The sequence below is a fragment of the Poromitra crassiceps genome (assembly GCF_964638095.1).
Source record: "Poromitra crassiceps genome assembly, chromosome: 5".
NCBI classification, from domain to species: Eukaryota; Metazoa; Chordata; class Actinopteri; order Beryciformes; family Melamphaidae; genus Poromitra; species Poromitra crassiceps.
In genome coordinates this window covers 58,367,883-58,385,192 of record NC_139642.1, presented here as the reverse complement: position 1 = coordinate 58,385,192, position 17,310 = coordinate 58,367,883, and the positions used below count along the sequence as shown (strand labels likewise).

At 45.8% G+C, this 17,310-nt stretch overlaps 1 protein-coding gene across 2 annotated transcripts in view; it reads left to right on the top strand.

Annotated features, from left to right (window-relative positions):
* Window positions 1-17,310, top strand: part of myo18ab (myosin XVIIIA b) — a 213,398-nt gene that overhangs the window by 65,172 nt on the left and 130,916 nt on the right. For both annotated transcript variants that reach the window (XM_083637540.1, XM_083637539.1), the window contains exon 3: window positions 16,717-16,804. In XM_083637540.1, coding sequence (XP_083493666.1) covers window positions 16,717-16,804 — 88 coding nt within the window. The remainder of the gene's footprint in view (window positions 1-16,716; window positions 16,805-17,310) is intronic.

Here is a 17,310-nt window from a genome sequence, read left to right as displayed (position 1 = left end):
TGAACTTACATAACAAAGTGATTTGAAAAAGGCCACACGGTTGCCGAACAAAGTAATTTCCAAACTGCGGAGGCCAGATGCAATGTCACAGACACTTAGCCTTTTTAATTTAACAACAAAATGCTTGGGGGATATAGGCACTGTGAGCAGGCCCTGGAAAAGAGCTTTCTAAACAGTGATGGTTGTGAGTAGGTGGTAGGCTGCAACCTCGCACTGTGAGGTAGCAAATAAAGTACACATTATTTCTTCGCTTGACCCAATCCCTCACAAAGGGCATGTAGGCTATATGATGAGCGAAGTCGAAGGAATCTATCTCTCCGATCTATGGTGGCTTCAGAGCTTCAGAGCGTTCCTCCTCTTCATTCACTTGCTGGTAATTGAGAAATCCGTTAAGCCCACAAATCCCATTAAGGCCTTCTCTATCAGCCAGACTTGGAACAGCCAATAGGTTTCCTTCCATAATATTAGCCAGGGTGCACATTTGAGACTGAGAGTGCTATAGAGAGCCAAAGTGGAACGTCACTTCCTGCTTCAGCACTGTACCTGAGATTTTCATCCGCCATTTGTTTTCCTATAGACATTTCATAAAATGCTTATAAAAATAGTTTTACTTGTTCAAACCAAACGGTTCAGATATATTTAGATACAGGAGAGATCGCATAACATTTCACTCGGGCCAAAAAATATATATATATTTTTTTAAGTTTTGGTCCGAGTGAAATGTTCTATGGTCTCTCCGGATTATAGCGTTAGCTGAACGTTTGGTTTGAACAAGTAAAACATTTTTTTTTTTTTTACGAAATGTCTATGGGAAAATAAATGGCGGATGAAAATCTCTGGTACAGTGCTGAAGCAGGAAGTAGGCGGTCACTTTGTCGCTCTATAGCATTTTAATCCACGCAGTTCATTCCATTATAAACCTTTGAATTGTAGTGCATGGAAAGATGGAATATCTGTTTTGCCATTAAGTCGGTGTAACTTGATGTTTACTCGCCATTCATCACATCCCTGCCTTTTCCTTTGTAAGTATATAAGACCCATTTCAAAAACCTATGTCTGGGGCTGCAACTACACGTTCCCCAAAGTCTCCGTCTGGTAAATCTGACAAAAGGCAAAAGCACAAAGACAGAGGAGCCAGAACAATCAAGTCTTTACCCAACAGTGGGGTTTGCATGGAGTGAGAAGAAATGGCCGACAACAAATCAATGTCATGTTTGACATGATTCATTGAGCATCAACCTACAATCCGAGCTTCATGAGCTGACTAGCTGCAAACCCCTCCCACCCTCTCTTACCGTACCGTACATGCTGAGTTTGCTTTTTAATATGGGCTCTAAGCTGTGTTTATGATGCACTCAGTCAATCAATGCCTGCAGGAGAAAATGGTGATAGGTGTGAAATACCTAAAGGAGAATTCTGTTTTTCTTTTTTTACACCCTGCACCTTATTTCCAGCTTTAAATATGATGTTTTAAGTCACCCTGACAACTTCGATTTGATTAGCATCAGCAGAAACGATAATCAGTTTGAACTGCCACCTGAAAACAAGGCAACATCGTGACATCGCTAATTCACGTTCTCTCTATTATATAATAAGCATAATGAGCAGCTGTGTGTCGGAAAATAAGCTTTTGACTAGACATAAATACAATCATTTCAGATGCCCCGTCTTCCTCGTTTTCGGGTTGCAGTTCAAACTGATTATGGTTTGTGATTATTTAAAGCTGGAAATAAGGCCCAGGGTGTAAAAAAAAACGGAATTCTCCTTTAACTCATTGAGTGCCAGCCACTTTTGGAGAACGGACGCTCCCAGTGCCAGAGTTTCAGAGCTTTTTTCAGTGATTTCTCGAGGCCCACAGAATATTGTGTGATATTACTATGTAAACAATGAACACGCAAAAAGAACGATGAGACTCTTTTCTATCATCAGCAAAAACAGGTTTATTGATATCATTTTCCGTTCTTTAGTTATCAGCCGGAGAAGATAGCTTGATTTAACAAAAAAGAGCAGTTTTTTTCTAGAAGCTGAGATAATGGCCCTTTTGTGAAATTAAACATTTCAAACACATCACTGACTCTGAAGCTAATTTTCTGATGTAGTCACACCTCAAAAATAATTTCCTTCAATAAAACAGTGAAGGCCAGGGAATTTTGTTTGGCAGAATAATATTTTTAGCTGCAGCGCTGGCCCCTGCGTGCGCTGCTGGTTGCAGCTTCTTGCTGATCTTGATTTGCTGCTGGTGGGCATCGGATATTCTGGCTTGCGTTTGCCAACCCTGTCCTGCTGCCTGGGTCTGTCTGGGTCAGTGTTGTGTGCTGTACTGCGTGCCCCCCCCCCCCCCCCCCCGCGCCCCGCCCCTCCTCAACTGCACACTCCTCCTTATGGGAGGTGGCTCTCTGCTGAGTTTGCTCTGCACTGTGAAGGGTGCGCGTCGGCGACATCCAGCTTTTTCCGCGTGTGTTTGTCACCGGCTACTACTGTATGCTTCCAGTTGAGAATAATAACGGCTGATCATGCGAATGGGCTGTCGGCGACAGCCTGTCGCACCGGACATGGAGGAGCTCAATTGTGGGAGCAGATTGGCTGCTGCCTGCTGCAGGCACATCTAACGTTAAAACGCTTCATGCATATCGATGCATACGGATGCGATGCGATTTCCGTTTCCCCAACGACTTATTCTCTGTTTTTCTCTGCCTTTCTGTTAACCTGGAGAGCACTGTCGCCACCTAAGGGTTCTGTAAAATAGGTTATAGACCTCCAATAGCTATAATATTTGTACAGGAGAGGCAGAAGGCTTTGATCGACGCCCCACCGTCAAAAAACGCAATTGACGAACATGTCCGTCCTTGGCACTCTACGTTACTATTTGAAATGACGAACATGTCCGTCCATGGCACTCAATGAGTTAAGGAGCTAAGTATGCCGTTTGCGACCATAGTGGCTGGCATAGAGAGAGGGGAGGACTTTGTGTGTAAATGGATAAATGGTGTGTATAAAATGTTGTGTGTTTGTGAATCAGCCAATCGTTTTGTACTAGGTTTCTGCTAATGGCCAATCATTGTCGGTTGTCCTAGATGCTCCGCCTGCTTCACTGTATCTGCCATGCTGTACACCTTCCTCCAATAAGCCCATATTGTGAGCTATTTCAGGGTTATTTCAGGAGGCAGTCAGGCATGTGTTAGGCAGCTGGCTGTCCTATCCTCTACTCTGTGCAGCTTTCTTTGTTTGTAGCGCTGTGGAGTGGAAGTCTACATTAGATGGACGTTTCCTGTTGCAGTAGCACTTGTATGAATTGCATGCACAGGGAACTGGCATGAGGTGTTTTTAGACATATATTGACATTCTGTGATCAGTTAATTCATCGGAAATGCGGCCGATGTGAGCTCAAATGAGTCTGTGAAGTGAAAACTATTGCCAACTTATTTGCTTATATTTACTCCGCCCCGAGGTTTGTGATTTCTTGAGTCTGCTGCTGATGAGAGTCCAGATGTTTTCAAGCAGTGCTGCTAACCTGATCACTTGGACAAGTGACAAGTTGGACTTGGACAAGTTATGAACAAACTTTGGTGTTTGTATCGCTGATTGACTGTCCCATTCAGACAGCAGGGCTTAGGCAAAATGACAGCCCATCATAACATGCCAAGTTGTCATTATTTCATAATATAACTAATATAATATAATATAATATGGACTAATATAAGAAATATTGGAGGAAATTAAGTCACACCGTTGTTGTTAAAGAGCATATTTTTGTGGGATGAATGAAAATGAACCACCCTTTCTCAAAATGTAGACATGATGCTTCAGTTTTGTTTGATTATTTCTGATACTTGTGTTGCATCAGCTTCCCAACTGTCTCCTCTCTTTCCTCTCTGTGTGAGTAGACAGACAACGATAGTCTGTGCAGCCGGGCCCAGTCGGTGCCAGCTCTAGACCCTGGCAGGGGGATATTCCGGGCAAAAAGCCCCGCATCAGTTGCCCCCACAGAGCCTGCAGCCCGGGTCAGGAGTCCCTCCCCGCCGAGGGCCAGGCCAGCCGCTAGACTGCCGGACCGCTTCAAAAGTCCTGAGCCGCCGTTTAAGACGCTGCAGCGTTTTAGGAGTCCTGAACCGCCACGAGTTCCCCTGAGCCCTGAACCAGTCATGAACGGTGACAGCAAGCAAAACGGCACCGTGAACAGGAGTGCCGTCAACGGCACGGCCGGCGGCAACGTCAAGGCTACGGGCACCAGCACCTTCTTGCCGGACGTTACGGACGACCAGGGTCTGACATGCAAGAAAGTGGTGAAGGTAGTCCGTCGTGTGGTCCGGAAGGTCCTACCCACAGACGAGGAGGAGGCTACTGTGCTAACGACACAAACATCAACCAAAGCCCCAGAACCAGTGAGACCCATTCCTGAACCAGCTAAACTAGCGCCAGCACCAGCCTCAGTGCCCAGGGGCTCCAAAATGTCAGCCTTCTCCTTCAAACATGACACCATCCATAAAGAGGAGAAAGACGACATTTCGCAAGGATTGAGTAGCCTCATGAGCAGGGGCAGGACAAGGGAGCTCCGCCCGAGGATACGCAAGGACGAACCAGTGGAAAAAGTCAAGCCAGTAGTAGAGATGAAAGAGGAAAAGGACATCTCAAAACCAGTTGAGGTCAAGTCTGAGCCCAAAAGCACCGGTCCAGCTAGAAAACAGGAGGTCAGATCTCCTGTGGTTGCTACGGTCCCTATCAGCGCATCTTCTGAATGCTCAACTGCAGCCACAAGGCCTTCAACTGCAACCACAACTCCTTCAACTGCAGCCACATGTCCAACAACTGCAATCATAAGTCCTTCAACTGCAACCAAAAGTCCTTCAACTGCAGCCACACGTCCTTCAACTGCAACCACAAGTCCTTCAACTGCAGCCACACGTCCTTCAACTGCAGCCACAACTCCTTCAACTGCAGCCACACGTCCTTCAACTGCAACCACAACTCCCTCAACTGCAACCACAACTCCTTCAACTGCAGCCACACGTCCTTCAACTGCAACCACAACTCCCTCAACTGCAACCACAAGTCCTTCAACTGCAGCCACACGTCCTTCAACTGCAGCCACAAGTCCTTCAACTGCAACCACAAGTCCTTCAACTGCAACCACAACTCCTTCAACTGCAACCACAACTCCTTCAAAGTTCTCTTACTTCAAGCCTGCATCTCTCCCATCCATTGTAGGCTTCATCCCACCACCCAAGCCCTCACCCATGTCTCCACCTCCTGGTTTCGCACCTGGGCCCAAGTCGATGCCTGCCGCTAAATGCACCCCTCCTACTCCCCCGACAACCACCAGATCTTCTCCCATCTCCCCTCCAGCAGCATACAGCCCAACCCCAAAATCTCCCCCCATCTCCCCTCCAGCAGCATACAGCCCAGCCCCAAAATCTCCCCCCATCTCCCCTCCAGCAGCATACAGCCCAACCCCAAAATCTTCCCCCATCTCCCCTCCAGCAGCATACAGCCCAGCCCCAAAATCTCCCCCCATCTCCCCCCCAGCAGCGTACATCCCAGCCCCAAAACCCTCTCCCATTTCCCCTCCTCCCTGTCCCACGCCAAGCCCCCTGTCTCCCCCTCCAGGATCCATCCCTGCTCAAAACCAAGAGGTATGGTGTCCACACTCAGCATGCTGTAGAGCCTTGGTGTGAAAATTGGATGGCAATTGTAAACGCATGTGTTTGAAATAAAAGTGCACACTGCTGTTTTGATACAGTCACTCACCACAAATATTTGTGACCTCACCGTGGAGTTCTTTGCCACAAAATCTAGCTCTTCTCGGGTCACCGATGGTCTTTGCAGCTACATTTCTCCTAACTCACTACTAGGAACATGTCATGTTTTTCCCAGCTTTTTATTTACTGAGGATAAGTGGACTTGAGTGTGTTTGCTCTTTTTCAGCACCAGCCTGCTTTACGTTAATCCAGTTGGACACGTGTGCTTTGCTCAAGGGCACGTCCACAGTAGTTGCTGAAGGCAGGAGGAGAGTGTTACTCATTCCCGTTCACCGACCACATCCCAGCCGGCCCTGGGATTTGAACAAGCTTTGGCAAACTTTCGATCAAAAGCCCGCAAATCCCCCCAGCCCCCCTCAACTTTCTTGTTTGTTCACTAACTCGGATTCACTGGCAAGTTCGCGAGTTGTTTATTTGTTAAGACTATACTCTGATGAGGCTTTTGTTTTTTGCGGATTGTATGAACTTGTTCTCTTTGAGCTTCTCCGGAGGGTTGAGGCCTCATGTCGTGCGGTTCTTCTGCCTTACAACCCTGTTGTCTGAGAAGGATCCTACCCCCCCACCCACACACACCCGCGAGACCTCACTGCACAATGTAGCTCACAAGCCTTATTTACCCTCGCTCATCAATAGGGGAGGAATATGATGTTGCCGGTGGTTTAGAGTTCTTAGCCACTCCTAGGAGACCCATGTCGAGGCAATTACTGAAGGCAGCGCTGCATTCTGGGAGAAGAATTCAAAGCATAGCCCATGAGCAGGCGCAGAGATAACACAACTATCCAGTCACTTTCCAAATGTCAGATATGGTAAAAAGGCTGTCTCTATATATAGTATAGAGTCTCTACCCAGCCCCTCACGGAGGGTCCACCATTACAGACCTCACAGGCTCTTTGTTTATCCTAAGCCTCAACACATGCTGGCTGTGACCTGACCACCACACTGGCTTTGAGACTCTGCTGCTAGATGTTTCAGTTCACATGCTCACTGTTTCCTGACGCTTGTTATGGCCAGCTTTACCTAGGCACCCGTAGTTGACATTTTGTCTTAGTTATAGGGAGGGATGTAGTGGTTATATGTTAGTTAATGGTTAGTTAGTTAGTGGTTATAGGTTAGTTATAGGGAGGGATGTAGTGGTTATAGGTTAGCTAGTGGTTAGTCAGTTAGTTAGTGGTTATAGGTTAGTTATAGGGATGTATGTAGTGGTTATAGGTTAGTTATGGTTAGCTAGTGATTAGTTAGTTAGTGGTTATAGGTTAGTTATAGGGAGCGATGTAGTGGTTTCAGGGTAGTTATGGTTAGTTAGTGGTTGTTAGTTAGTGGTTATAGGTTAGTTATAGGGAGGGATGTACTGGTTATAGGTTAGTTATAGGGAGGGATGTACTGGTTATAGGTTAGTTAGTGGTTATAGGTTAGTTATAGGGAGGGCTTTAGTGGTTATAGGTTAGTTAGTGGTTAGTTAGTTAGTGATTATAGGTTAGTTATACGGAGGGATGCAGTGGTTATAGGTTAGTTAGTGGTTAGTTAGTTAGTGGTTATAGGTTAGTTATAGGGAGGGATGTAGTCAAGTCAAGTCAAGTCAAGTTTATTTATATAGCCCTAATTCACAAGCATGTCTCAGAGGGCTTCACAGAAAGTATGTCTAGCTAATTCTAGCTGACACAACAGTAACAAGAATATACAGAATAAAGATAACATTTGAACAATTGATAATATAGAAAATATAGGAATGAGGGGAGAGCAGAGGAGAGAGCAGGAGAAGGGAGAAGAGCAGGGTGATGGGGTGGGGAGGGAATGGGAGATGTTGGAGGGTATAGGAGGTGGGGAAGGAGCAAGAGGAGAGAGCAGGATAGGGGAAGGGAGGGGAGGTGTGGGGGAGAAGAGAGCAGGGGGAGGGAGGAGGTGGGGAGAGAATGAGCAATATAGACGGAGGAGAGGGGGGAGGTGGGGAGAAAATAGGAAATGTGGTGGAGGAGAGAACAGAGAAGGAGAGATGAGGGTGCAGGGGAGGGAGAGCCAGGGTAGAGAAGCAGGGGGAGTGTGAGGGAGGGAGGAGGCGGGGAGAAAACGGGAAACGCGGAGGAGGAGGGAACAGAGAAGGAGAGACGCAGGGGGAAATGCGGAGGAGGAGAGAACAGAGAAGGAGAGGTGGGAGGGTGCAGGGGAGGGAGTGCAGGGGGAATGTGAGAGAGGAGGAGAGAACAGAGAAGGAGAGGTGGGAGGGTGCAGGGGAGGGAGAGCAGGGGGAACGCGAGAGGAGGAGGCGGGGGAGGGAACAGACCTCTCCGCCCCCTCCTCCCCCACATCCCCCCCCCCCCCAGAGAGGACAGAGAGGAGGAGAGAACAGAGAAGGAGAGGTGGGTTGGTGCAGGGGAAGGAGTGCAGGGGGAATGTGAGAGGGGAGAGGACAGAGAAGGAGAGGTGGGAGGGTGCAGGGGAGGGAGAGCAGGGGGAACGCGGGAGGAGGAGGCGGGGGAGGGAACAGACCTCTCCGCCCCCTCCACCCCCACATCCCGCCCCCCCCCCCCCCCCCCCCCCCCCCGAGAGGACAGAGAGGAGGAGAGAACAGAGAAGGAGAGGTGGGAGGGTGCAGGGGGAATGTGAGAGAGGGGAGAGGACAGAGAGGAGGAGAGAACAGAGAAGGAGAGGTGGGAGGGCAGGGGGAACGCGAGAGGAGGAGGCGGGGGAGGGAACAGACCTGTAGTTAGGTTAGTTAGTTAGTTAGTGGTTAGTTAGTTAGTGGTTATAGGTTAGTTATAGGGAGGATGTAGTGGTTTTAGGTTAGCTAGTGGTTAGTTAGTTAGTGGTTATAGGTTAGTTATAGGGAGGGATGTAGTGGTTATAGGTTAGTTAGTGGTTAGTTAGTTAGTGGTTATAGGTTAGTTATACGGAGGGATGTAGTGGTTATAGGTTAGGTAGTGGTTAGTTAGTTAGTGGTTATAGGTTAGTTATAGGGAGGATGTAGTGGTTATAGGTTAGTTAGTGGTTAGTTAGTTAGTTAGTGGTTATAGGTTAGTTATAGTAAGGGATGTAGTGGTTATAGGTTAGTTAGTGGTTAGTTGGTGGTTATAGGTTAGTTATAGGGAGGGATGTAGTGGTTATAGGTTAGTTAGTGGTTAGTTAGTTAGTGGTTATAGGTTGGTTATAGGGAGGGATGTAGTGGAGGGCAAACCTACCCAAATCCACTTCATGTCTTATGATGAGCATCAACTGTAGGTCATAATCTAGCTACCTTTTGTTTTTACCACTACATCACTGGGTATTGGTGACTATAATACCTGGGCTTAATATACAATACAGGGTTATTAAACCTTTCCTATTTACAGTCTGTTGACAACAGTCAATCAAGTAAAAGTCAACATCACTAAATTCATTGCAGGCTAACAAAAATAAATGGATAATTAGATTGACTTACTCAGCATTTAAGTATGACTTTTTATTTGTTAACTAATTCTGCCAGAGCATGGTTTGTTGCAGCTTTTGCCAGCAAGCAAGTATTTTCCTCTTAACTGGCCAGTTGCATTTGTGTGTGTGGAGGAATTGCTAATTGTGCGTGTGTGTGCGTACGTGCGCGCGTGCGTGTGTGTGGAGGACTTGCTAATTGTGTGTGTGTGTGTGTGTGTGTGTTGTGTATGTGTGTGTACTTTACAAAATGGGTGCACTACTAATATGGAGGTCTCCTCAAAAATCATAATTTCCAAAATAACCCAAAAGGTGTGTTTTGTGTGGGAATGTTTGTTTTAGTCACCGTCACCGTGTTTCAGTCCCAAAAGAATTGTCTTCACTGCTTGTAATGCTGCTCTGGACCAACAGATGTTGCAGTTGGATACTGCGTTATGTTTTTCTGTGTGTTTTTTAATAAGCCACTCAGCCTTTACTACAAAACACTGGTGTGTAGATGCCTGGAGTGGAGGCCAGTTACTTAGCGCACACACAACATAGTGTGTTACAACACAACATACCACACACAACATAGTGTGTTACAACACGACATACCACACACATCATAGTGTGTGAAATCATGCTAAGTGTATATTCTTAGTGGCTTGCTCTGGTAGTCATGGCCTTACAGCTTTGCTTCCTCTGTGTCGGTGGGTGCCTGGACTCAATGTGTGGCTGCTCTGACCTGTAGGAGGCGCCGCTCAGTCCTACCGAGGAGGCTCAGAGACGCCTGATGAGGATCTTCAATGCCCCTGTAAACGACCCCGCTGTCTCGCTGTCTGTCTCTCTGTCTGTCTGTCTGTCTCTCTGTCTGTCTCTCTGTCTGTCTGTCTCTCTGTCGTCTGTCTCTGTCTGCCGTTCACCGATGTCTCGCCTTGGCTTCCTGTCTGCTCATGTTGTGTTGACTGTGGAGTCTTCTTATCTGTTGCCACTAACTCCACCTTCTGTGTTCCTCTGTCTGCTCTCACTGATTTCCCCTTAAAATAGGGTCGGACCCATATTTGCCTTTTATTAAACAAACATCTGATATCTGTATATGACCCTTAGCAGTGTTGGGAAAGTTACTGAAAATTGGTAATTAGTTACAGTTACTAGTTACTTCTCTCAAAAGGTAATTTAATTACTTTAAAGTTACCAGTTACTTCAAAGTAATTAGTTACTAGGGAAAGTAACTTTTGCGTTACTTTTAAAAGTCTGCTTCGATTGTTATTAATGCACACATTATGTTAGTGTTGCTGTGCCACAGTGTGGCATTGAACCTTCGCTTATTGGGGAGGCTTATAGCCTATCAAGGTCATTAGCCTCTGGGGCTCTGGCTGCAGCTCTCTCCCCGGACTAGGTCTGAGGATCAGAAACTGGGTAATCCTCTGAAGTTGTCCGTTATTTTCATGTCCTAAAGTAACTAGTAACTAGCCCAGTTACTATTTTAGTAACTGTAACTGAGTTACTGAATTTGAAAAAGTAATTAGTTAGATTACTAGTTACTGAAAAAAGTAGTTAAGTTACAGTAACTACTTACTCCCAACACTGACCCTTAGTCACCATGCCTAACATTCTTAGTTTAGCGCTGTGTATATTTATACATATATATATATATATATATATATATATATATATATATATATATATATATATATATATATATATATATATATATACACAGTATATATACACTGTATATATACTGTATATATACTGTATATATATATATTTGGGGTCACAGTTAGGGGAAGGTGTTGGGCAGGCTCTCTCCTTGCTGACCGGATCCCAAATGGGACAGAACAGGCGCTCTGCCAGTGTCATTTGTCACGGAGTGGAATCTTATCTCCCCCTTCTCTCGTTCTGCCTCAGTGTCTCACCTCTGCTATCCTCTGCTCTCATATCTCTTTCCCTGCGGTCTCGAGCAGGAGGTTAAACCGCTCCCTCCACGTTCCTGCTTGTATCTCTGCCCCTATCTCTTAACATCACTCAGGCTCATAATGGCGCCACACCTTCTCAAATTGATTTAAACGGGCCCCACTGGTCGAGAGCTCATTAATTATGGGTCTTGAGATGATTTAGTCTTCTCAATTAACGGTGCACTTCTCCAGCACGCTCCAACTGCAATAACGTCTTCACTAATATGTCCCTCTGCAAATCCATGCCTAACTGCACGTTATCCGTTCATCTCCATGCTGCCAAAGAACATGCTCAGTCACTATAGGAATCTGTATCACGTCAAATCATTCACATGTTTTGCTTTTTAACATCGTTGTGTCGAGTCTGTTCTGCTTGTGTTCTGACATCGTTGTGTTGAGTCTGTTCTGCTTGTGTTCTTGACTTTTCTCCTTCCAAAGTTTCATGTTGACCTTCTCATCTTTTTCTTTGTCTCCTCCATCCCTCTGCCCCGCCCCCTTTCCCTGCCCATCTCCCTGTCTCCTCCTCCATCCCTCTGCCCCGCCCCCTTTCCCCGCCCATCTCCCTGTCATCCCTCTGTCCCGCCCCCTTTCCCCGCCCATCTCCCTGTCATCCCTCTGCCCCGCCCATCTCCCTGTCATCCCTCTGCCCCGCCCCCTTTCCCCGCCCATCTCCCTGTCATCCCTCTGTCCCGCCCCCTTTCCCCCGCCCATCTCCCTGTCTTCCTCTCCGCACACCTCCTCCTGTCTCTGCTGCTCACGCTGCTGCTTGTGCTGGCTGCTGCTGGCTGTTCTGTGGCTAAGCTGGAGCCGCTAGTGGTCAGTGGCTCCGCCTCCGTCCCGGTGGCCCCAGAGCCGCGGGGACCCGCCCAGGTGCCACAGCCCCCCGGTCCCCCTGTGGGCCTCCTGGCCGCTGTTTGCACTCGTGTGGCCTGTTGGAGCGTAAGGCACTCCTCACTTCTTCACCCCGTTCTTACCACTGACATCGTCCCCTTTTTGGTTCCTGCTTGTCAGTTTTGATCATCTGTATTAGGGTTGGACTGATTATTACATGAGGCCAAAATGTCCTTTTAATATCTGAACTCATCCAGTCAGTCCGTGCGTGTGGTCCACCACTGATATGATGCAGTTTGATCGATTCATATTCATTATAGAATACCACACTGGTTGTCTATGACAAGCCCTTAAAGGAACATTCCGCCGATTTTCAACCAGCTTTGTATCATTACAAAATTAGTAGTATATCAGAAAACTGTCAACCGTTTTGCAGGCATTCATTTGGTTTGACAGTTGCTGAGAGTTGATTTGAGTTCAGGTGTGGACCAGTGATGTCATTTGTGCATGAATGACATCACTGGTGTTCCTTTAACCTGCACTGACTCCTCCAACAACATTTTGATTGGATTTCATACAAGTATGTGTGAAGAGTAGTTCATAGTATTACTTTAGTGTCTTGGGTTTCTGGGGGAAACACAGAATACTTGTCATAAAAAAGCACAAAAATGGACCAATTTAAAAACAAAAAAAAACAAATATTGGCTGCCAGTAGCTTCCTTATTTTATTTTTTTTTTTTTTTTGTGGCCTTCAAATTCCATATCAGTCAAACCCTAATCTGAACTTGGTTTCTTTATACCTAGTTTCCCCCCCTCTCATTTGACTAGTTGTATGGTGTATGGTGTGAACCGGTCTGACAAAAGCTTTTCGACTGCTTTATCCTTGTTTTGTCCATTTTGCTGCTCATGAGTTGCAATTTATTAAGCTGCTTATTTATGGAAACGGTTTGATTTCAGGACACATCAGGCCGGCACAGTAGAACAGCCCCCGCATGAGTTTTGCATTTCTCTGCGTTGCCTCTTATTTTGAGATCGGCATGTGCAGCTGAGTGGTTCTCCCTGATCAAACGCTGTTTGCATGTTTGGATCTGAGCCAGGCTGCTCCAGCAGTGGGATGTGTGTGGTGTGTCTGATCTGATTTTTTCTTTTTTTTAACCAGTGTGTTTGACTGCGGCCATGGGTGAGTTATGATTGTCAGATGTTGCTGTCTCATCGCTCTTTGTCATCATGCATTAACTCCTTTCCAGATGTAACTCGCCTCCTCATTGGTCACTTCCATCTGCATTAACTCCTTTCCAGATGTAACTCGCCTCCTCATTGGTCACTTCCATCTGTCCTCCTTCACGGCTCCAGCTCGACTTTGTTGACTCGCAAAGAAACATTCGAAGCCAAAGTGTCTTGAAAATGGATGTTTTTGCTGCAGCAACATTTTGAGGCTTCCACAGATCGGTTACACTTGACCACGAATAGCAAAATGTTCAAGCAGCTCTACTGTTAATGGCAATAAGTGGATCATATTATTGTGCTTGTACTGTAAGCCAGATTTCTTTCTCGCAGGTTTGCTGGATAAATATTTACGCACCCCGTGGCTGCTGCACATTTTCTGATGCGATGATAAAAAAATCTCCACCTATGCGGATGACACATTGTTTTCCCTGTTTGCTCTCGGGTGTGTGTGCTGTTCAGTCTACGTATATATTGCTCATATCTAACTGTGACCTTTGAACCCTCCCTCCCCATGCTGGCCAATCACCAGGGAGCAGTGGAAGAGGACCCTGTGGCCCTCCTTCAGGCATCCCATGCAGCAGCCCAGCAACCTAAGGTCTGGCCTGCGCTGTGCCTGAGTGCAATTCACCAGCCTGACCATAAATACCACATTCTGTATCACCCTCTGCCACGGAGTGCTGTGCTGTTGAATAGAAAACTCTTCATGTGCTTGCGGTTTGCCGTGTGTCTTGTCCACTTTTCCCATTGAATCACACTGTGTGACACTCTGGCACTGCACTTGTATTTTAATTTCATAATATGTAGGTTATTTTATTTTATTTTTTATGAACTTCAGGAATCCAAAATGACCAGTCGTCACTGAATCGAGTCATGATATGATGATATAATTAATCTTTACTTTTCTTGGTTTCATCCATTCATTGTTTATCTTTGTTTTATTTAAATATTTAATGTAATCTATTTAGAATTACAGTATTATAAATTTTATATAAAATATTTTAAGGATTTTTTGGTATTATAGCTCGGGAACAACATGGTAAAGAAGGGCCACAAAAATTCTAAACTCCCTGTTTCCACTTAATCTCATGTTAATAGTATATTAAAGCAAACATGTAGAGACGTAGGGATTACCTGGACGAGCCCACAGAGCTAGCTCTCTTGGGGTAGCGGTTAGCATGTGCATTTCGTAAGCGGGAGATTGATGGATCGAATCCCCGCCTCCACCCCTGGGCAAGCCCCTAACATGGTTTGCTCCCAGTAACTATCAAAACAACACAGGCTACATTTAATCTAATATTACCATACAATTAAATGGAAAAAGGGAGTTTAGCATTTTGCAGCCGTGATTCATGGTTATTATTACACAGAAACTACAGTACCACAGCTATTACCTGGCTATTACTTTGGTAATTATGATATTAGTTAATTATCACACTATTACCCCCCTATTACCATGTTGTTACCGAACTGTAATGTAAAGCACTAACGGATTTTCAATTGTTTTTAATCTTGTTAATATTAATATTTTCTTTGTTATTATTTTATTCAAATTTGTTTTATTACTGCCTTCCCTTTTCTTCCTTCAGTGAACCAAGTTACCGAGCATTTTGGTTGTGTGTTGTTTAGTGTGGTTTTATTGTGTGCAAACATTTGCTCATGCAACCCTCCTCCTAACCCACCTCTGTGGCTTGTTCTATTGACTTGAATCCTGAACCTGTGTTTGGTTTGGGTTCACTCACAGTTTATATTGATTTGCAGCACTCACTCACTCTCTCTCTCTCACACACACACACACACACACACACACACACACATACTCTCTCTCTCTCTCACACACACACACATACACACACGCACACACTCACTGACTCACACACTCTCTCACACACACACACACACACACACACACACACACACATTTGTACACACCAGCCTGAAGGAGCATGCGATGTCCAGTGGACTGTGAGAGGCTTTTGGGAAGGTGTGGGAGCACAGACCAGAGAGGGAATTGCTACTTGGGCTAGACCGATTCAGTATATTGCTGATATATTTGTCTTTAAATATCATAATTTTTTATATCCTACAAATATGATATTGGCTTTATGATCTTAATGATGGATTTCATGCAGTTTGATGACTGCCTGCTTCAGAGCACAATCCCAAAGTATCCAAAACTATTGCTATAGGCCTTCAAAAGCCCATATCAATTGAACCCTATACGCCGCTAAGTCTCCCGCTCCTCTCCGTCCAAGCTACTCTCCAGCGCCTCCTCACTGTGTGTGGCCATTGTCATGCACTGCATGTTCCTCCTCTTGATCTTCACAGCCTTTCTGCATGCGTTGGTATCAGATAGCCTAAAGTGGCCACATCTGAGCCCTTATTCTGTCACATGCTTATGGAAAGATGGCTGTAAAGTCGGAGTGTTTTCATACCAGAGTTGGATTTGGAGTTTTTTTTTAGTTCAGTGATTCTCAACCGTTTTCATATCAAGGACCCCCTAATTTAGTCCACATTAGAGCCCCGGACCCCCATTTGACAAGATGATGTCTCTTGCACCTGAAATGGAGAAATGTCTAGATTTTGTCCAGAATTTCAATCATGACTATCTGTATTTCTTGCAGGTTAAAGAGATAACTGTCAACATAGTCATTCTTCTACGTCCTCCAATTGTGTTAAGCTTAACTCATTGAGTGCCAAGGACGAGTATGTTCGTCAATTCAAATACTAACGTAGAGTGCCAAGGACGAGTATGTTCGTCAATTGCGTTTTTTGACGGTGGGACGTGGATCAAAGCCTAATATATCTCCTGTAAAATTTTGGGGCATGTTGAATGTGTATAACCTATTTTACCAACCCATTAGGTGGCGACAGTGCTTTCCAGATTAGAGAAAGTTGAGTAAAAACAGCAGAAAAAGCCGTGATGAAACCATTCTCATGAGAATGGTTTGGCTTTTCGCTGTCGCACTGGGAGCCGGCGCACAACGGTGGGGGGCTCCGAAAATAGACTCTGGGTGCAGCACACTTTGAAACGCGCAGCAGAAAGCCCAGAAAGCCCAGAATCGGACGCAGCTTCATCCCAGCTCACAACCGAAACCCCAGAAACGAGCGAGCCCGATCCAGACTCCCCTGACGAGCGGCCGCCATCCAGGCAACAGAGACTCGCCTGACACACGCAGCACTCAGAGCGAGCAGAGCCACCAGAGACACACCCACGGAGGAGGAGTTTGCAAAAGGGGCTGGCACTCAATGAGTTAACAATTCATACCTTTGCTGGGGACCCCCGGGAACTCCCTCAAGGAGCCCTGGTGGTCCCCAGACCCCTCGTTGAGAACCACTGTTTTAGTGTGTGATGATTTGTCTGAACTCTTATCAGAACCAACCGGTGTTTTATTGACTTTGAGTGGTCCAGTGAGTGAAGCGGCTTGGTCCTTATGTCAGTGTGTTCTGATTGAGGTGTCAATTACATTTCTAATGTGTTCTGAATATGGCCACTTTCGATGGTGAAAGCGAGGTTCATTAATCCAGTCAAAAAAGTAACGTTCTTCTTGTCCCCCGCTGTCCACCAGGTGAAGACAGAGGAGCAGATAGCAGCAGAGCAGGCGTGGTATGGATCGGAGAAAGTCTGGCTGGTCCACAAGGATGGCTTCTCCCTGGGTGAGACCCCAACTCTTTTTGGATTTTTCCAGATCCCTCTGTATTTTCTGCTCCTGCATGCATCACTCCATTCATAGCGGAAACTAGAGCTGGGCGATATGGACCAGAAATCATATCTCGTTATTTTTAGGCTGAATGGTGATGCACAATATATATCTTGTCAAAGTCACAAGACTGTGATCAAAATAAAATGCAAAAACAGGGTTTCCTTCCCTGCCTTAAAATATACAGCTGCTCGGGCTGGGCGATATGGACAAAATCAAATATATATTTTTTACCAAATACCCATCAATCAATAGGGCAGGTGAGGCCATGCAGCACCCGAGCTGCGGGCGAGGCCGAGCTAGGCCTAGTCCTATTACATCCGAGATGCCTAGTCCTATTACATGTCCTATAGTGTCGAGCCTATGTCGTGAGATTTTCTATTGAACTCAAATAACTCCAATAAACAATTAGCAAAAGTTGAAACATGGTTTATTCACAGAAAGGAAGACATGATCACAGGC